This window comes from Balaenoptera acutorostrata, chromosome 20 (assembly GCF_949987535.1).
Source record: "Balaenoptera acutorostrata chromosome 20, mBalAcu1.1, whole genome shotgun sequence".
In the NCBI taxonomy this organism is placed as follows: Eukaryota; Metazoa; Chordata; class Mammalia; order Artiodactyla; family Balaenopteridae; genus Balaenoptera; species Balaenoptera acutorostrata.
The window spans coordinates 39294646-39316057 of record NC_080083.1 but is presented as its reverse complement, the minus strand read 5'-3'; the positions used below and the strand labels follow the sequence as shown (position 1 = coordinate 39316057).

General features: G+C 37.6%; 1 protein-coding gene across 10 annotated transcripts in view; it reads right to left on the bottom strand.

Annotated features, from left to right (window-relative positions):
- Window positions 1-21408, bottom strand: part of LUC7L3 (LUC7 like 3 pre-mRNA splicing factor) — a 24614-nt gene extending 3206 nt beyond the window's left edge. For 3 of the 10 annotated variants that reach the window (XR_009006269.1, XM_057535680.1, XM_057535679.1), the window contains exons 1-9: window positions 21164-21407; window positions 10653-10719; window positions 7692-7731; window positions 7061-7205; window positions 6631-6705; window positions 5230-5334; window positions 3746-3907; window positions 3073-3356; window positions 2398-2558 (exon numbers count right to left, since the gene is read on the bottom strand). Coding sequence is in view for 9 of the 10 variants with exons in the window: in XM_057535680.1 (XP_057391663.1) it covers window positions 2398-2558; window positions 3073-3356; window positions 3746-3907; window positions 5230-5334; window positions 6631-6705; window positions 7061-7205; window positions 7692-7731; window positions 10653-10719; window positions 21164-21262 (1138 nt within the window). In the remaining variant the exon portion in view is untranslated. Of the gene's footprint in view, window positions 1-195; window positions 322-2397; window positions 2559-3072; window positions 3357-3745; window positions 3908-5229; window positions 5335-6630; window positions 6706-7060; window positions 7206-7691; window positions 7732-9499; window positions 9521-10652; window positions 10720-21163 lie in introns of those variants that run through there. The other 7 variants (XM_057535674.1, XM_057535675.1, XM_057535673.1 and 4 more) reach the window with 5 other exon arrangements.
- Window positions 21409-21412: the final 4 nt, after the last annotated feature.

Sequence of the window (21412 nt, the reverse complement as noted above, 5' to 3'; positions counted from 1 at the left end):
AACAAAATATGGTATGCGGGTGGGGTCACTCATTCAAAGAACGTAAGAATTGAAGATCTTATGTGAAGGAGCATATTCAGTCCATAACACTTGCAAAATGCACGAAGCAACGTCCAAGTAGCTGACTGCAGGACTTGCTTCACGTCTGTCTGTCCACTTATGAGAACTGTGCCAGTACAGTGTGCTCTAACTGACCTTGTGGGAAAGTCCTCCCTTTGTGCCTTATGGGCTTCTCCGGTGCACAGGTAGCTTCAATGAGGAAGAGTCGTCTTGTTGCCCCGTAGAGGACTAGTAGTCAGTCCAATAATCTTATCTTCTGCCCTATATAAATATGGTAGATCTTAATAGTCCTAAGGACATCCACAAAGTGTGGTGGACTTCAGGGCTATGGATTAAAAAAGGAACCTCTCTTGACAAAGAGAGCACCCTAAATTGGTTGGTGGTTAAGAAAGATAGGTTTGTGCAAGAAACCACTTTTCGTCTGTGGAGTCAGATAAAGTGCTTTCATTACAGCACATGGAGTAGTGAGCTCCCTCTTATTCATCGCCATTATCAAATGCTTGCTACTGCTCGTATCTGACCTCAAAGTTCAGGCCTTCAGTTATTTATACGGAGTGCCTAACTGGCCACACGGTATTTTCAAAAGCCAATAAATCATGTCACTTCTAAAAGAGATCCCAACGTTTAAAATAAATCTATAATGGCATACCCAATCTTTCAAGATGGACCAGATGCAGAGTTTTCTCTGAATCAAGTCTTCACTCCTTCCTTCACATCTCACCAGGAAAATCCCTGTTTGTCCATAATCTAAACACAATGCAGCTTATTTTACTTAAACAAAAGTTTGATTATATTCCACGATGTGATCATTACAATAAGGATCAAGTTTAGCAATTCAACTCATCTTTTCTGCTCTCTCTAGAAATTACACAAACTGTTTTTAAGTCAGACCAGTGACATTTATTGCTCAACTTTGATCCCAGATAGTTATGAAGGCTAGCTAGCTTTTGTCCCTGAGAACCAATGCAACTATTTTAAGTGTCACAAATGAGGATACAGCAAAGAGCTTCAGTTCTCAGAGAGAAGTGATTAATTTCATCTCTGACATCCATATCTGGCTCTTGAGAGTTGACCCATCATCCCCAAAATACATTACACAGAAAGTCTTGCAAAAAGGTTGGGTGAAGCTTTCTTAAAACTAATATAGTCAGTTAACTCTTGGTATCAATTGCCTTTTGAATCACAAAAGTAATTTCTGAACTTAAATGGCAAATACTAAAGCTCACAAGAGCAAGTTTTCAAAATTATCCTGTTACCTACTTTTTAACATTTGCTCCATGTTGTAGAAAAAGCGAATATATGTAAATATTTTTAAAAAGAGAAGATGCACTTATCTGAGGAAAAATAAAACACACACACACAAAAAATCCATTGTTTGTGCTGCTAGTTTCCTAACTCAGTTAAACCCCACAAAAACTATAGACTAGTTTCATAAAAGAAAATAATGAGTATCACATACACGTCTAATATAATAAATTCAAACAGGAGCACGCATATTATGTTGGTGATCAAACATGGACACAGATAGGCAGAACAGGATGGAACAAGCAGAGCCAAGAAAATCAGAAATAAGCCCTTTCTCTCATTCCTGAAAACCATGCAAAGCAGAATAGCCCAGTCAATACAAAATGACAGACGCACAAAGAATCTGAAGAAAACGCAGAAAAGGCGACCCTAATGATTAAAGGAATTATCGTTCAATGAAGGCTAAGTTGAAAGATGAGAATATCCTTGTGAAAACATGCCAAAGACAAAATGAAAAAGTCCATTAAGAGTGCACAGTGAACCAGCTACTGGAATGCCACAGAAAACCAAAGGAAAAAGTAGAGGGGACAGAGCATGTTGCTTCAATAAAAAACATGGTAAGACACATGTAAGGCATTCAACTACTACAAACTTAGAAGTACCGAGTTAAATGAATGCTGTACATGAGCACCAATGCAGTAATGTACATTTACTCTGCAAGACATATTATGGAACACTGCAGCAAGTACAAAAAAAAAAAAAAAGTTGCCAATAACCAAGAATTCTACACCTTAATAAGCCTAAAAGGTAATGCAATACTTGGAAGAAACTAAATGATAAGCCTTCAAGTTAAGAATCGAAGGATGTGACTTTAACATGTTCTAAGAAAACACCAGGCCAACTGTCATTCTCACAAGTCAGAGCAGGAGGGGGGAGAATAATGCTTGTCTCCTACTGAATGGTATTCATCATAAGTGAAAATGAGTATAGCTTGAAGTGGAACTCTGCCTGTGTCTGAAGAAAAGTGAGTCGGTGGGGAGACAAGAAAGTGAAAACAGTCTCTTAATAAATTAAATTCTCATAAAAACTAACCTTTCTCCTTGGATTTTCTATCTTGTTCTCTGTCCCGACTTTTGCTCCTGTGCTTATATGACTTTCGATCTCGGCTTTTTGATCTTCTTCGATCCCGACTACGAGATCTATGCTTTCTTTCTGATCTATCATGGCTTCTGCTTCTTCGTCGATCTCTGCTTCTTAAATAATTTGAAACAAAAGGAAAGCAACTTCAGCTGATATTACAGTAAGAAAAAACCTTGAAGAATCACATACTGTTGAATAAATAACAAGATTAAAAGCAAAACTTACCCTTAAAGGCAAAAGAATAGAATCTACTATTAAAACATATTTACATTAGAAATCTTAAAAACTGAAAATTGAAAATCTTTCTAACTTCAATTTTTCAAATAGGTAGCCCTACCCAAAATAATTTGATTTAAATGTCTTCTCAGAATCAATGAGAAGAGAAGCACTTAAAAGACCATCCAGTACACTGACTTCCTAATAAGACTGCATCAAACCTCCCTTAGACTGCCTCAGAAATAGCAATGAAGTTGCCTCAAAGATGGATTCATTCAGATTCAATTCTCATAATCCATCCTCATGCTTAATGAGACTTAAGAGTCAAGTACCAAGGAATATCACTAGTAATTACTACTGTTTATTGCACACTCACTATATGTCTGGCACTGTCTCATGTGTTCAATATACCTGCTTCGCCTTCTTTCTCTACTTCGTGATCTTTTGTGGTCCCGAGACCTGCTGCATCTTCGGTCAGAAGTTCGGCTTGAGTGCCGACTCCTTGATCGACTCCTCTTTCTTCTTTCTCTGTCTCGAGCCCTTTCTTTTTCTCTTTCTTCCTCTTCTCTTCGTCTTTTCCTCTCTCTTTCTTCCCTTTCTCTCTCCCTTTCTTTTTCTCTTTCTTCTCGTTCTTGTTTCTCCTTTTTTAAACGCTCATCACGATCAGGTTCTTCAGTTCTTTTTCTTAATTTTTCCTAAGGAAACAGAGTTTGATTTTTTTTTTTTAGAACTATATAAAGACACTGTCAAACAAGGGCTACCTAATGTGAAGCATTTTTAGACCAACTTATGGAATTTGATGCCCTAAAAGTGAAATGGAGAAATCTCAACACCATGTATGTACACAAGATATCTGACTAACCCTCAGGAATATTCTTTCTCCCAAATTCCTAGCACTACAGAGTAAAAAAAATAAAGCGCTTTGCTAATCTAATGAATAGCAGAACATTATAGGGATTATCGCTACCTCAAATAACACAGCAAAAATATCAACGAGAGGTTTATATCTCTATGTCATCAATTTTTAACCATACTAAAATAAAGTACTAGCTATAGCTAAAATACATGTTTATAAGAAACTTACTTTTAATTCTTCTACAGTAGCTTTAATTTTGGCATAGCCCATGTGCTGTTTTCCCATCAAATGGTCATCTACCCGGGACTGGGCATCTCCCACTATCAAAAAGGCTCCACACACTTCACAAACTTCCATTTGTTTTTCTTGGGCAGCAAAACTTTCAATTGTCTGAAATGATAAATCAGTTACTATAAGAATATCTGAGGAAGACAGAATAAACAAATCTCCCCAAAAGTACTTAACATTTAGAATAGATTTTTAATTTTGTCAACTGCTACTTTCCATTTCCCCAAAGCCATAATACTGAGCAGCAACTTTTAGAGAGAGGAAGTATGACAGCAGCAATCAACTTTCCACATCACCCAAGAAGTACTTAGACTCCATCCCTCAACTCCAACAAAGAAAAACCTACCTATACCACCTCAAAAAAGCTACCTATTTTAGTCTGAATTCATTTCTCGTTTGGTTCAACAGGTTAAAGATGTGGACTCCATATTAAAAATGTTTTTCAAAATCATTAAGGAATTGAACTCACTGAGTATAATCTGAACATATCCTTTTTTTTTTTTTTTTAATAGACAAATGCTCTTTTTTTTTTTTTTTTTTTTAATGAGGATCTTGAATCAGATGCGTATGTTTGATTGATTGATTGATTGATTGATTGATTTTGGCTGTGTTGGGTCTTCGTTTCTGTGCGAGGGCTTTCTCCAGTCGTGGCAAGCGGGGGCCACTCTTCATCGCGATGCGCGGGCCTCTCTCGTTGCGGAGCACAGGCTCCAGACGCGCAGGCTCAGCAGTTGTGGCTCACGGGCCCAGCCGCTCTGCGGCATGTGGGATCTTCCCAGGCCAGGGCTCGAACCCGTGTCCCCTGCATTAGCAGGCAGATTCTCAACCACTGCGCCACCAGGGAAGCCCTGAACATATCCTTTTAATATTTGGGAACCAATGACCAATTATATTCTAGCATCAATATCCAAAACATGTATTTTGTATGTACAAATACATACACTGATACAAAATACATTGTATCAAATACATTGATACAAAAACATGTATCAATATCCAAACATTATATTCTCTAACTGAAAGTTAAGAAAGTAGAAGGCATTATTAAGAGTATACCAATTCTGTACTAAGGTAAATACAAACTGAGTAATTTGTTCTAACAAAAAATAAATAAAACCCAGGCCCAAATGAATACTTATGATCTAAGGCACAGGTTGGCAAGCCAGCGGCTAGAGGCCTGTTTTTGTAAAGTTTTACTGGAACAAAGCCACATCCAATTGTTTATATATTGTTTAAAGCTGCTTTTGTAATATAAAGGCAGAGCTTTTATATTACAAATCTTGTGACCTGCAAACCTAAAATATTTACTATGTAGCCCTTTAAAATAAAGTTTGCTGACATTAGAAAATTGTTCTCAAATCGGAATAGATCCTAGTAATTCACAGTGAACAGCCTGGGTAAATCAAAATGAGGTTGCTACTCACCGAAGTTGTGGACCTAAGTAATTCTCTCTCTTCTTTTAACTGTTCAACTAATTTCATCATTCCCTGGGCTTCTTCTACTTTTCCTTCAGATCCTAATTCTTCAATCTAAGGGGAATTTAAAAAGCAGTCAGGATATCTTTCTAACCACACTATCCAAGTATTTTTCTTTTTACCCCAAGCTTCATTAGCATTTAGCGGTTGTTTTGGGTTTTTGTTTGGTTTTGTTTAGTGAAGCCCGCATTAATTATGTATACTTGACAGAACAGCAAATTTCTAAGGTGCACAATTTCGTAAGGTTTGACTCCCATGAAATCAACACCACCATCTAGATAATAAACATATCCATCACCCCAAAGGTTTCCTCCTGCCTCTTTTTTGTATCTCTTCCCAAAGCAACCACTGATCTGCTTTATGTCACTATAGATTAGTTTGCATTTTCTAGCATTTTATTTAAATGGAACCATGCACTTTTTTTTCCTTCTGTAGGGCTCTGGCCTCTTTCACTCAACCTATTATCTTAAGATTCATCCACACTGTTACATGTAGTTAATTCCTTTTTATTACTGAGTAGTGTATCACACTGCATAGATCAGGGGTCCCCAACCCCCAGACCAATAGCGGTCCGTGGTCTATTAGGAACCTGGCCACACAGCAGGAGGTGAGCGGCAGGCGAGCGAGCAAAGCTTCATCTGTATTTACAGCTGCTCCCTATCGCTGACATTACCACCTGAGCTCCACCTTCTGTCAGCATTATGGTGAGCTGTATAATTATTTCATTATATCTTACAATGTAATAGTAATAGAAATAAACTGCACGATAAACGTAATGAGCTTGAATCATCCCGAAACCAACCCCCCACCCCCATCCGTGGAAAAACCTTCTTCCATGAAACCGGTCCCTGGTGCCAAAAAGGTTGGGGACCGCTGGTATAGATACATCACATTTTTTTTTATCCATTAACCTACTGACACACACATGAGTTCTTTCCAGGCTTGTTTGGGGTGTTATTTGCCTATTATGAATAAAGCCACTATAAACATTGGTATACAACTCTTTGTGTTAACATATGCTTTCATCTCTCTAGCAGTGGAATGGCTCGTGGTGCCTCTTTTAACTTTTTAAGAGAGAAACTTTTTTCCAAAGTGGCTGCACCATTTTACATACCCCAACAGTGTAAGATAGTTTCTTTGCCCAGCTCTCCACTAACACTTGATATGGTCAGTCTTTTTAATTTTAGCAATTCTAATAGGTGTTCAAAAAGCATCTCACTGTGGATTTGTATTTCCCTAATGTCTAATGACATTGAGCAACTTTACATGTATTTATTTGCCATCCTTATACCTTCTTTGGTTAAGTGTCTACTCCAAGTATTTTCTGACATTAATGCACACAATTCTCACCTGCTGCAGGAGTACATCGATTTTATCTGTTAGAACCTGAATTTTTTCTTCATTTTTGCCTGTTGGACCAGCTGCCTAATGAAGACAACAGAATGTATTATCAACAACTAAAATACAGAGATAGACATTCAAACTCTCACATACCATACCTAATATTTGTATTTAATAACTGAAATGCTGAATCACAAGGATAGTAACTCAATTACCTCAATTTTTGTTAATCAGCTGCATATTTTGTCAGTTATTGATATTTAAGATCAAAACCTTATGATTAGCAAAATCAGTATTATATTTACTAATAAAGACTGAAATTTTAAAAGAATACAAAGTAATGAATGAACCTGAACACAAGTTTCAACACTAGGGAAGTCTATGGGTTTCCAGAGAACAAGGACACTTTACAAAGACTGTAAATTAATTTCATACTCACCCCAGATGACTGCTGGTTTTGAGATAATGCCAAACGAGCATGGCCTCGTCTAATTCTACGTTCTACTTCTGCAAGTAAGCTCTGTAAGTATCGCAGAAAATCTCTCTCATAGCCAACTTTCATAAAACGAGAACTCTTCTCATATCTAATAAAAATGAAAATAAACAAGCACTGTTTTCCTTCCAAATATTTATTGATTACAACTCTCATATTCTATCTTAACTAATCTCATGGACTACTGCATTTAGACTGAAGGCGTAAGGAATTCCCTGGCGGTCCAGTGGTTAGGCCTCTGTGCCTTCACTGCTGAGGGCCCAGGTTCAACCCCTGGTCAGGGAACTAAGATCCTGCAAGCCGTGAGGAGCCACCAAAAAATAATAATAAAAGAAAAAAAATAAAAAACAAATGTGATATAGAAAAAAAAGCTTAGGCTTATTCTTGGCATACAGTATGTACTCACATGGTGATACTACATTAAGCTGCATCACTTTCTACCACCCCCAACTAATGAACAGGACCTCTGTCCGACATTCATTTTAAACGAATTTCAATTATTTCTTCAATCCTTGTCCCCTTTAAACCAAATAATGATGGGGGGGGTGGGGGGATGTCCCCCAAAAAGGTAACTTACTGTTTTCGCAGATTTTCATCATGAATTTTTTCACAAGGCCCTGAAAGAACAAGAAATACGAAGGTATAAATTATTGAAGTTAACTTTTCTCTTGCCAAAACAAAAGGAAGTTCTTTTTTAAAAAAGGAAAGAAGATCCATTTAATCACTGAGTAGTCTGTAGACACCTAAATTAAGCCTACTGAATCATGAAGCAACATACCCAAGTAAGCACATGAAAAGTGTTCTCCTTAGTCTTCAAGATGAGTATAACGCAGAACTACGTAAGAGAAGAAAAAAGAGGGAGTAGGAGGAATGAAAAAATTGTTCCTTACTGCCACCAAGAAGAAAACTGGGATGAGGGTAGACCACTGGTCTGAACCACCAGCGACATTTTATTAATTTTGAGTCTCTGTGAATAGTACAAGACTAGCACCCTAGTCCTACCCCTTACCATCTCCAAAAGGCAACCAATTTTGACCCTTTCAGTTGTATCTTCTGGAATTTACCTCCATATTTCTAAATTTTATGCTTATTTTGCTTTTTCTTGGTTTATCTTAGGCATCAAAAATTTAAGTTAAATAAACATTCAGTGCTTATATTTTGATTATGCAAGTCCTACATTAACTGCTGAGTCAAACAAAAGGTGCATTATAATGACACTTTTGATACACTTACTGGAATTCTTTCTTTTGTTTAGTCTTTTCTATGTCTCTACTTCCAAATTCTTCTCAAACACTTTAACTCAGCTATAAGAAACCATCTCAATACCAATCTCCTTCAAGATTCAAAATATATCAGCTAATCAGCTTTATTTTCTTCCATGAGCTTTCTGTCCTGCTTCAACCTGGGCTGCTTTTTTTCTAAGCTCACTAATAGAGTTGTCATCCTTAGAAACTCCTTTTCTGGTCTGTACTGAAGTTTACTGGATCTCTCATTTCTCTCCTTCTTGGTTTATGCCCATGAGTTTCCAGAGAAAAGGTGGTAGATAAATTTGTTGAGACCGTGCATGTCTGAAAATGTCCTTTTTTTTCCACCCTCATATTTTCCTGTTTGGCTATATAGCTAACCTAGGTAAAAACATTTTTTCATTCAGAATCCTGAGGGTGTTTCTCCAGTGTCTTCAAGCTTCCAGTGTCATACTGACAAATCTGAGGCCATCCTGATTGATAATCCTATGTGCCCCACCCTCACCCCTGGTGTTCTGGAATTTCACAATGGTGTGGATCTTTTTTCATTTGTTGTGCTGAGCTCTTGAAGGACTCACTCAATCTAGAGGGTAAAGTCCTTTAGTAATGCAATATTAAAATTTCCTCCCTTCTGTTTTCTCTATCTAGAACTCTTAATTAGCTATTAGAGGACTGGACTAATATAATTTTTTCAAATTTTAATTTTTTATTAACATTCCACAAATTTATTTTATCCTCAAAACTTTCCCCTGATTTTATTTCAGATTTCTCTAGTTCTAATTTCTAGGAACTCTTAGTTTTTCAAAACTTCCCTTTTTATACAGCATCCTATTCCTCCTGATATGTTCTCTTATTTCTCTGAGGATACTAAATTTAGTTATGGCTTTAAAATTTTTTTTTCTTCTGTTTTCCCCCATTATCCACCATATTCCACTAAATTCTTTTTTTCTGTTGGTTTTGGTTTATCTTTTGTTTGAAGGTTTTCTTCAAATGTCTGACTGGTATTCCTTGGCTGGCAAAACACTTCCAAAATCTGACTCGAAGTTGGTATGCTCAGGCAGGGTTTGTCAACTAACAGGCTTTACCATAGGAAAATTGGGCAGCAAGACTTTCTTTTAGGAGATTCCCCAAGGGTCAGTACCTGTAGATCACTTCTCTGGAACTGTTCACTTTCTCTAAAGAATCCTCTTCTCTTCTGCCTGGGGAAAAAACATCTGGCTGTATCCTTCTAGGAACAGGGCAGAGGAAGGGAATGGGAAAACCTCACTATTGAGAATACAGACTCATTTAATCTCTTATAGTCTCATCTTTGTTCATTACTGCCCTGTCCTGTATCTCTACTCCCAATTATCTAGATACATCCAGCCCTAATGTGCTCTTAATGTTTTAGGGCAAGCTGTTAATGTTTCTAGAATGATACTAGTTATGTACCATCCTTGGGAGAAGAAAATGATCAAATTTTTTTTTTGCACTTTGTGGTTCAAATGAACTAGAGTCTCCTTACCCCAATTTCTTCAGAACATAACCCCCTGGGGTCTCCTGGGCTGTAGGGGTGGGAGACAGAATCACCAGATGCACAGGTCTGACCACACAGACTAGTGGTTCTCAACAGGGAGCAGTTTTGCCCCCAGGGGTATCTGGCAATGCCTGGAGGCATTTTTGGTTGTCACAACTGGGAGATGTTACTGGCATCTACTGGGTACAGGCCAAGGATGCTACTAAACATCCTACAATTCAAAGGACAGCCCCTCCCACCCCCGCAAACACAGAATTTTCCAGGTAAAACTGTCAAATGTCAAGGTTGAGAAACCCTGAACTAGACTAATCTCTGGTTTTCAGCCCCATGATTCAACTCTGCCTTCTATGGTACCTGATGCCTCCAAATCCTGAGCCTGTCCAGGGTTCTGCTGATCAAACTCTTGCTTCTGTTTAATATCCCCTTCTGCAGGCTTTTAGGGTACAGGTTTCTCTGCTATTCTTCCATCCACTTGTCATCTTCCAAAAATATGCTGACATCTCTAATGTTATCTCGACTCTTCCATTTACACCTTTTTTGTTTTTAAATTTTCATTTTAGTGGAGGGGTTTCAGGAGGGAGTGGAAATAGATATGTATATTCAATTAAGCCACCACGTTTAATTAGACTGACATTTATTAATACATTCAAAAAACTAAACCAGGAAAGAAATTACTTTATCAACAAACCTTTAAGAGAAAACTTCTTTTCAAAATTATAAAGTATCAGTTTCTCTTTAATCATAAATTCGATAAAAGTTACACAGAATATTTACTTACCAAGATCAGAACGAGTGTTTGTGAACAATTCCGCAGGACAAAAACCACAGAGATAATATTTACAAACCTAGTGAAGAAAAACAAAGGTAATTTAACTTTTTGAAATTGTTCGGTTTTAGAACTATACCAGAAAAGGGTGCCAAGTAACTATTTTCTCATTTCATGATCTTCATCTTTCAACCAAGTAAGTTTAAGAACAATTTCATTTGTTAAGCCATTTAGTTAGGTAAATTAATGACTTTCAGACTCCTGGATTTCAGTACAAGAAATGCAGGACTGACAGTTACCAGCATTTTCTATTTCTATAATTACTTCCTATTTCTATTACAGTATTAGAAATCACTGCCCTACTCCCAAGCAACAAAAAATATTGGATAAAGACATCCAGAAAAAAGATGACTTTTTATTTTTATTTAAAAACACACAAATAAAAAACACATTGTTCTTATTGTCTAACTTTGTTAAAGACCAGAACCAATTTACAGACTAAGATTTGGAAATCACTGCCTAAATTCCAAATAACACTTATTTAAAGCAATCTGGTTCAATATTTTCACTTAAAGAGATCCTGTAACAGGCCCTAAGATGTAGTGGATATTTTCACACATGCCAGCACTTTACTGAGTGACTTCTATGGTATGAGGAAAAATTATTAACATGAAACCGACTTTTAATTCTCTCTCATTGGTACTTTTGTAACTCCTTCATATATATTCCGAGACTGCTCTATCCTATGTTTAATTCTATAACACTGCAAACCAAAACCTGTTAAGCAAAATTCCAAAGTATCTCCCTTCATATAACCCTTCATTGTTATTGGGTAAATTTTCAATGTACGACTATGATAGAAAAGGTCTGCTAAATTTAAGATTGGATGAGTTTTTTCGAGACACTTAGAACTGGATGTTAAATCTCAAATAGACTGTTTTTTGCTTCAAAGGTCAATTGTTTTATACTTGTCTGAAGCAATGTGGTTCCGTAAGCTGTGTCCAGAAGCACTAAGGTCTTATAACGAAAGGTCTCATAAAGAACAATGAGATTCAAAAATCATGTCTAAACATATTTAGTTTTATATCAATATTATCCTGTTATATGTAGCCATGTGTCATAGTATCTTCATACCATTTTCTTTTCTTTAGAAGTTCTAACACTCGATTTTAAGTTATTAAAAAGGCTCCGTATGACCACAAATAACATGTTGGCGAGGATGTGGAGAAAGGGGAACCCTTGTACACTGTTGGGAGGAATGTAAATTGGTGCAGCCACTGTGGAAAAACCATATGGAAGTTCCTCAAAAAAGTAAAAATAGAACTACCATATATGATCCAACAATTCCACTCCAGGGTATATATCCAAAGAAAACGAAAACACTAATTCAAAATGATACATGCACCCCAATGTTCACAGAAGCATTATTTACAACAGCCAAGATATGGAAGCATCCTAAGTGTCCATCAACACATGAATGGATAAAGAAAATGTGGTATATATACACAACGGAACACTAATCAGCCATGAAAAAGAATGAAAATTTGCCATTTGCAACAACAAAGATGGACTTGGAGGGGATTATACTTAGTGAAATAAGCCAGACAGAGAAAGACAAATACTGTACACATTTGTGGAATCTTAAAAAAAAAAAAAAAGCAAGTTAGTGAATATAATAACAACAAAATAAAACAGACTCTGTGATATAGAGAACAAACAAATGGGGCAAGGGAAGAGGCAGGGGCAAAATAGAGGTAGTGTATTAAGAGGTACAGACTATGATGTATAAAATAAATAAGCTACAAAGATATATTGTACAGCACAGGGAATATAGCCAATATTTTACAGCAACTGTAAATAGAGTAAAATCTTTAAAAATTGTAAATCACTATGTTGTACACCCGAAACTTATATAATATTGTAAATCAACTATACCTGAATTTTAAAAGGGCTCTATACGTGCAAATGGTTAATGTTTTAAAATGCTATACACTTTTCTAATTATTAAAAAGTCTGATTTGTTAAATTTTGCATCCACTTTAAGTGTATCAGCAAAATACCAATGCCAACATTCAGTTTAAGAATCTCTTTCAGGGGACTTCCCTGGTGGCACAGTGGTTAAAACTCCATGCTCCCAATGCAGGGAGCCCGGGTTCGATCCCTGGTCAGGGAACTAGATCCTGCATGCATGCCACAACTAAGAGTTTGCATGCCACAACTAAGGAGCAGGCGAGCCACAACTAAGGAGCCCGTGAGCCGCAACTAAGACCCAGCACAACCAAATAATTAATTAATTTTTTTAAAAAAAGAATCTCTTTCATTTAGGGGAAGAAGGACAGAGACAAAGAGGGTATGCTACTTATCTTTCAGACTATTAACCCTGGTTCCAAGGGCCCAAAAATTATTTAACAAATTCCCCACAATTTTAATAGTTATATGAAATAGATTAATAATAGTTATTACCAGCATTTACCATTATTTATAGCTACAAATTATATGGTTTTAATTATATTATTAAATTATATTAATTATATTATTTAATTTTAAAACTAAACTTGGCGTTCAGCTCTCATAAGTATGAAAGTTTACTATTATTACTATCACTATGCATTTTACTTTCAAGTACATATGTAAATATAAGACTACTGTTCATTAAAACAAAAGGAATAAACATCTCTGTGGTCCCTCCTGACTCTTAAATATAACCAAATACAAACTTCAAGTATTTCTAGGAAGGAAATCTTTTTGGAAGTATTTCCAAATAGTACTTATTGAATCTTAGTTTTAATAACATTTATCACCAAAATTAAACTGACCTGGATCTAAACTGGGCTTTACCACATACTGTATGACTTAAGTTTTCTGTAAAAGTGGGGATGACTACTAACTTCAAGGTTTGTCATAAAATGTGTAATAAATTCTGTTTTTTAAAACTAAAATACCTCTGATTTTCAGAACTATTTAAAGTTTTATTCTTAGGACTTCCCTGGTGGCACAGTGGTTAAGAATCTGCCTGCCAATGCAGGGGACATGGGTTCGATCCCTGGTCCAGAAAGATCCCACATACCGCGGAGCAACTAAGCCCATGCGCCACAACGACTGAGCCTGCGCTCTAGAACCCACGAGCCACAACTACTGGGCCTGCGTGCCACAACTACTGAAGCCTGTGCGCTTAGGGCCCGTGCTCCGCAACAAGAGAAGCCACTGCAATGAGAAGCCCGTGCACCGCAACGAAGAGTATCCCCCGCTCGCTGCAACTAGAGAAAGCCTGCGTGCACCAACGAAGACCCAACGCAGCCAAAAAAATTTTTTTAATTAAAAATAAAGTTTTATTCTAAACTCTAAGCCTTATTTATATAAATAGTTTTCCAAAACATAGTACATTCTAAGTGGTCAAAACTCTAAGTCCAAATATACTATGTCAGTTTTCCAATAAAATACATGAGTGAACACACTTAAATCTAATAAGTACTGTATGGAATTTTAATTTTAAATGGCATTTAATTTTAAAAAGTGGAAAATGGCACTTCAACAATCATTTAACACTATGTGCTAAAAACGGTGCTTGAAGTATCAATACAAGACTCACTCCTCAAGAAGCTTGGTCTAGCAGCGACACAAAAACTAAAATGTACATGCATCACTAGAACAGACGGGAATTTAGTCAGGAATGTCAAGTGGTGAAGCTTGAACTGATTAAGTTCAGAAGTGGAATGACAAGACATTCTAGGCATAAGGAAACATGAAAAGACAGACATAGCACAGTATGAAATAGGCAAGTTGAAATAGGTATGCTTGGAGAGGCAACATACTGCAGAGTTTGAATCATGGCCGCCACTTTTCAACTGTGAAAAACTATAGGCTGTTAACTCTGCCTCGTGTCCTCAATACAAAAAAAGGAGACAATAAGTATTTCACAGTGGGATTGTAAAACTTAAACTCTCCATTTAATGAATTGGGAGAAATGGGCAAATAAGTCTGGTTTTTTAAATACTACCCATTACTTTATAAAATATGTCTTTAGGCACTATGTAGATCAAATAAGACATGCCAGCAGGTCTACCTATAATTTAGTCCAATCACTCCATCTGAGATGAGAAACTGAGATCAACCACATGACCTGCCCTGAAGGCATCTTACAAAATACAGATTAAAACCTATTTTCCTAATTCTTTTCTGTGTGCTCTTTCTACTCTCCAATTCTCCTTAAGATATTGTCGTAAAGAAATGGAACATCAACACGTTTGTTATTCTACCCAATAAACTCTAGCTACTTAGACTGCTTCTTTTAACCCTTCCCAGGGATTGAGGATGTTTAACTAAAAATATTAAGTCTTTTTTTTCTTTTTTAATAAATTTATTTTATTTATTTATATATTTTTGGCTGTATTAAGCTAACACTAAAGACCAGAAGAGTTCAATCTCAACAGCATACTTTTCACTACCACTTAAGAGAATGCAGATACAACCAATCTTAGGAATCTGACTAGAAAATTTTAATTCCAAGTTTCCATCACATTAAACAAAGTCAAACTGTCAAAAATTAAAACAATATCTGAAAATAAAATTCAAATTCAAAATTCAAAAAAATAAAAATCTGGCATTAGATACTTTGTTGGGAAAAGAAACATTCCAAACATTACTAGAGTTGTGGGACAATTTTGCAGCATCCATCAAAATGACTAAGTAAAATATGCATTTAACTTAGTCATCATCTTTCTAGGAACCTATCCTACAAATGATTCAGCTACATGTACGAGAACGTTCATTGCAGATTGGTTGGTAATGGTAAAAGAATTTGACATAATCTACATATCCACCAGGAAATAGTTAAACTAAGGTAGATTTTTTTTTTTAATTTATTTTTGGCTGTGTTGGGTCTTCGTTGCTTAATGCGGGCTTTCTCTAGTTGCGGCGAGTGGGGGCTACTCTTAGTTGTGGTGCAGGGGCTTCTCATTGCAGCGGCTTCTCTTGTTGCGGAGCACGGGCTCTAGTCGCACAGGTTTCAGTAGTTGCAACACGCGGGCTCAGTAGTTGTGGCACACGGTCTCTAGAGCACAGGCTCAGTAGTTGGGGCACGCGGGCTTAGCTGCTCCGCGGCACGTGGGATCTTCCCAGACCAGGGCTCGAACCCGTGTCCCCTGCATTGGCAGGCAGATTCTTCCATGCGCCACCAGGGAAGCCCTAAGGTAGATTTACATGTACCAACGAGGAAAGATTCCACAGTATAAGTGAAAGTTCTTAAGTATATAACTTATATAACATTACATTATTATATGACAACTTTCACTTATATATCTGTGCCTGTAAATTACTAGAAAACATCTGGAAACATACATACAAATTTTTAAGCTTTTCCAGGGGAATCTGGCAACAGGAAGGGGAGACAAGGTCAGACTTTCGCTGTTTACTTCTAATTTTAATCTTTTATAGTAAAGCAAGTTTACTTTTGTAAAAAATCATTTTAACAACTCTAAATCAGAGGGAACATAATAGTAAAATCAATTCCTAACAGTAATTAGTCATGGTTCACTCTCTTTTTTATTGCCTACACGAATTTCTTGTAAAATTTTAATCAATTTTCCACAGCAGCAGAGATAGTGAACATCTCTCTCCCACTAAGAAGCCTTCAATTATTTCCCAATGTCATTTAGTCCCAACTTTTAACAAGGCTTATAAAAAACATTCAAAACAAGGTTCCTGCTCATCTATCTACACACCTCCTTCCCCAACAACAAAAACAAGGGCTTCAGCTCTAATACTATTCACAATTTCTCAGGCCTAAGATTCTCTCCAGCCCCTAGTAACATTTGTCTTCTCTCCCTCAGGCTAACTCCTACGAATCCTTTAGGTCCCAGTATTTAAAGGCCACTTTAAGAGGCCTTCCCCAAGTACCCCAGTCTGGGTTAAGTGCCCCTTTCATGTGTGCTTTTCTAGACTTTCCCCCACTGTGCTACAAAATCCCATTACTCCTTCAAAACTGCTACCAAATGACAGTTCTCTCAGGGAAAGTGCTGCATCTATACTATTCTGTTGTACATACTATAAGAATGATACATTTTCGTGTCATTCAAAATAATTTGTATTATTTGTATCATTCAAAGTAATTACAGGAATTTCCTCAATTTACAAGAAATTATCAGAAAATTAAACACATTTCATAAAACAATGAAACACTGTATACTAACTTAAGCTACTTTCTCCCCTTGTGAAGAAATCAAGTCTAATGAGATACCAGGAATTGCCTGGAAGTCCAGTGGTTAGGACTCCGCGCTTTCACTGCTTGAGGGTCCAGATTCAATCCCTGGTCAGGGAACTAAGATCCCACAAGCTGCACGGTGCATCAGTAGAAAAAAAAAGTCTAATGAGACACACCGAGAGAGAGAGAAAGAGAGAAAGAGAGAAAGAGAGAAAGAGAGAGAGAGAGAGAGAGACACACACACGGTTTCCCAAAGGCAATCAAATATTAAGGAAATACCTTAATATTTTCAGTGTGATAATAATATTGTGGTTATTTATCTGTCGTGCCCCAAGGCATGCAGAACCTTAGTTCCCCAACCAGGGAGCGAACCTGTGCCCCCTGCACTGGGAGTGCAGTCTTAACCACAGGAACGCCAGGGAAGTCCCAGTCCTTATATTTTAGAGATAGATAATGATGTCTTTAAGGTTGAAATGATACAACTGCTTCAAAATAATGAAAGAGGTAGGACATACAGAGGAAATAATACTGGCCATCTGCTGATAGTGTGTCTTACTGGGTATGGTTACATGCAGAGTTCATTCCACTATTCACTTCTATATGTGTTTTGGAGAGAAAAAAGTAAACAGCAGTTATATACACAACATATAGGCTGCTGGCAATTCCAAGAAGCCCAACACTTACTACGCACTACAGAGTGAGGCAGGAGATGTCCATACTTCTGACAGATAAAACATTTTGGTGACTATGAATTAAAACTGTCTAGTAAAATACTTCTAGATGCCATGCAGTATAATTACTCATTTTTTGCTTCCAATTTCCTTCTTAGATTCTGAATCCCTTTTTTAGATGTTAAAAGTTACAAGTAAAAATGTGGACAGTAACTTAACTGTTTTTTCTTTTCTAAACAACTTTCAGTGTCAGTGATGGTATCTGCTAACACTGTGAAGATTTTAGAAAAGAACATTTATTTCAATTCCCTTCATAAATTATTAGGCCTTCATTGAAAAGAGGGCACACTTGAATTTGATAAATTATGAACAAAGTCTCATTTTATATATTATTAGAATCAGAGTTAAGTCAACAGTTAATTTCACTTTTGGGGTGAGATCTACAATATAAAATCCTCAATTTGAACTACTAAGTTCCTTTTATATATATATAATAATAAAAGCTCCAGACCAAACTTTACAATTCCCTACAATCTCAACTCTTCAGATGACCAGAAGGCTACCAATGCCTTCTCTATCAAACCCTGAAATCTTTGCATGTGAACACTAACCAAATGGTGCTCACACGAGGCAGTTTAAATCATATGCTTTCCTCATTACCCTGGTTGTTTAGGATTAACAAAGCAGAGCAAACTGCTTAATGCAAAAATACTAATAATCTCAAGGAAATGTAAAATATTAATCAATGAGGGAGGAGGGTGTGTCAATGAATCCTTGGAACAGTATTAAAGCTGATTTGACTTGAGTTGAAAACTACTTTAGTTGAACACTACTTTCTCTCAGATCCAAAGGTAACAATCTACAAAAGTTGGAAAGGCCTGTAAAGTAAAACACTTTCCCTGATAGTGGTTACATACATACATCTTTACAAATAAATGAAAGGTCAGTAATTTGCATCACAGAAGCATCCTCCACTTAAAAATTAGTTTCCCCCAAGTGCTTCTAGCTCACAATTAAAAACCTAGTATCGGGCTTCCCTGGTGGCGCAGTGGTTGAGAATCTGTCTACCAATGCAGGGAACACGGGTTCAATCCCTGGCCTGGTAAGATCCCACATGCTGCAGAGCAACTAAGCCCGTGCACCACAACTATTGAGCCTGCGAGCCACAACTACTGAAGCCTGCGCACCTAGAGCCCGTGCTCCACAACAAGAGAAGCCACAACAATGAGAAGCCCATGCACTGCAACCAAGGGTAGCCCCCGTTCAATGCAACTAGAGAAAGCCCGCGCACAGCAACGAATACCCAACACAGCCAAAAATAAAAATAAATAGATTTATTAAAACAAACAAAAAAACCTAGTATTGACACTAAGGAGGTGGGTCAGGAAGCAGTAGTTAACGAGCTTTAGTATGCGTAAAGATGCCATTTTAAAAAATGCAGATTTCTGGGGCCTTCACGTAGACCTATCAGAATGGGCGGGGCGCCTGAGAAGTACAGATATCTGCATTTAAAACAAATTCCACAAATCAGTCTGATGCAGACATCTAGGAATTACTTTTAATACTAATGTAAAGCTTCCATTTCATTGTTAAACAAAAGGACCCCACCCAGCTGAAATGGCTTTCTGCATCTAGTACAAGTGTGGCAAAGAAAAATTTCCAGATAGAATAGGAATGCAAAAATATTTTGGGGAATTCCCTGGTGGTCCAGTGGTTAGGACTCCACACTTTCACTGACTACGGCTTGCGTTTGATCCCTGGTCAGGGACTAAGATCCCACAAGCCTCGAGGCGTGGGCAAAAAAAAAAAAATTGAAATATCAGGTTACAGTGATGGTGAAACCCTTACAGTACATACTGGGGTTGTCCATTCCTCCAGGATTTTAGCACTAACAGCCAACAACATACACAAATGACCTGGAAGTGATGCCACGAGCTTCCCCAGCTTTATAAAATTCTATAGTAATTCCTGCTTATTTAGAAGACACCACATGCTGGTCTACACCAACCTTTCCCTGCAGACAAGAATCTGAAACACCAGCAATTGACTTTTTCAAATCCCTGAATCTAGAATGAAGTGTAATCTGTCATTAAAGGCATAAAATATTTTGACAACAGCACCAAAAGTTTAAATCAGTGAGAAGCACTAAAACTGAAAGGAAAACAGATTTATTGTAACTAAGATGACATAAAACTTAAGTTGCTTTTCTGACAGCCTCACTGCTTATGTTATAAACCCAGCACATGTAATGCAATGTGGCAATAAAATACCACCAGGAAAAAAAGTTTCTCCACAACACTTGTTCAAAACCAATTAGGCACAGGCATAGGCTGCGCCAGTTGATAAGCAGGCAATCAAAAGCAAGTTTCCCTCTGTAATTCAAAATAGATAAATGTCCTATTTGCCCATCAAGTGAATCATGATGTTCATTTTTTTCTTTTTGCAAAGCTTAGATTACTGAGTGAAGTGGTAAAAGAAAAAGTTACTTCACTGTGACAAAGAAATGCCTAGGAAAGAAAGAATCAAGGCAAAAAACACAGTTACTCTATAAATTCTACCACAACACTTCATACTACTGTGGAATCAGGCAGCGCCTCACAACTTTAGTCAAACGCTTATTTTTTAAGGTACTGAAAGGACTCGTCTAGCACCAACTTGTTTTCCCGCATTGCAAGAGAAATTTTATTCTGACCAAAGCCTATGTTTAAAATGAGTAAGCAACTTTAAAAACAAGGCATATTTGTTTATTCCTTCATATTTTGATTAGTAACTGCCTGTAAATTATCTTGTTTGATTACAACCGCATGTAAAATTAAATTCTTCATCTATTCTTCAGGTAAGACCTAAAATAAACGTTACACATCGTGTTCAAAACACTAGATAAACATCAGGGTATTTGCAGAGAGCCAGTTTCATAGAACTGTGGAAAGTGAACAAGACCACAAAGATTAGGTTTAGTATCGCCATTTAACTTGCCAAAAGACCCTGGGTGAGCCTCTCAAGTCTCATCTGTGAAACTGGGTTTATAATTATTTACCCTTACAGGGTTAAGAGAATCAAATGAGTTTCATGTGAAGAAAATGCCTTGACAATTATCTACATGAATGGCTTACTAGACCATACTGCTATCAAACAATATTTGTAAATCACGGTGAACCCTACCAAGTTATGACCTCTTTTAAAATTTTATTTCCCCATATAAGCGTCGAAACTGAACCATTACTGAAATAATATACTGTCACGATTTTTACCACTAATGCTGGCCAGAAATTTCAGTCTAAATACGTCGCTCAGCCCAAATAACGGTAGAAATTTGCCCTTTCCCTTATTTCACAATGAAGTGAAAACTACAGAGCCTCTAGATGTAAAAAAAAAAAAAAAAAATTCCTTCCTTTCCCGCCTTTCCCTGCCTGATTAAGGTGCTTTTCAATTCTGCCAAGGGTCTTTTCGACTTCCTTGATACTTAAACAACAACAACAAATCATCCCTTATCCTAGGATCCAGGAGGACTCCTCACTCCCGGGCTATCCTCCCGGCTCCCTCCGGCCACGGGGTCAGACACTTGACCCCGGGGCGGCCCCGGCGGGCCCCAGTCCGTTCCACTCCCCTCCCCCACGGCGCCCGGGCACAGGCCCAAGGCCCGCGGGACTTACGCTCTCGTGGTCCCACCGCACGTTGCTGCGCTTCTCATCCGGGGCCAGGTTTCGGTCCCGGCCCATTAACTCATCCAACAACTGCGCGGCCGAAATCATGGTGCTTTCCTCGGGCGACTGCTCCCACCAGCCCTGGCACCCACCAAAGAAAACGCCAGCGACACAGTCGCCAAGCTCTCCGTCCCGCTCCCGGCCTGAAAGCCTCCGCTAAACAGGAACCGATAAGACAAAATGGCCGCCGCGCGGACG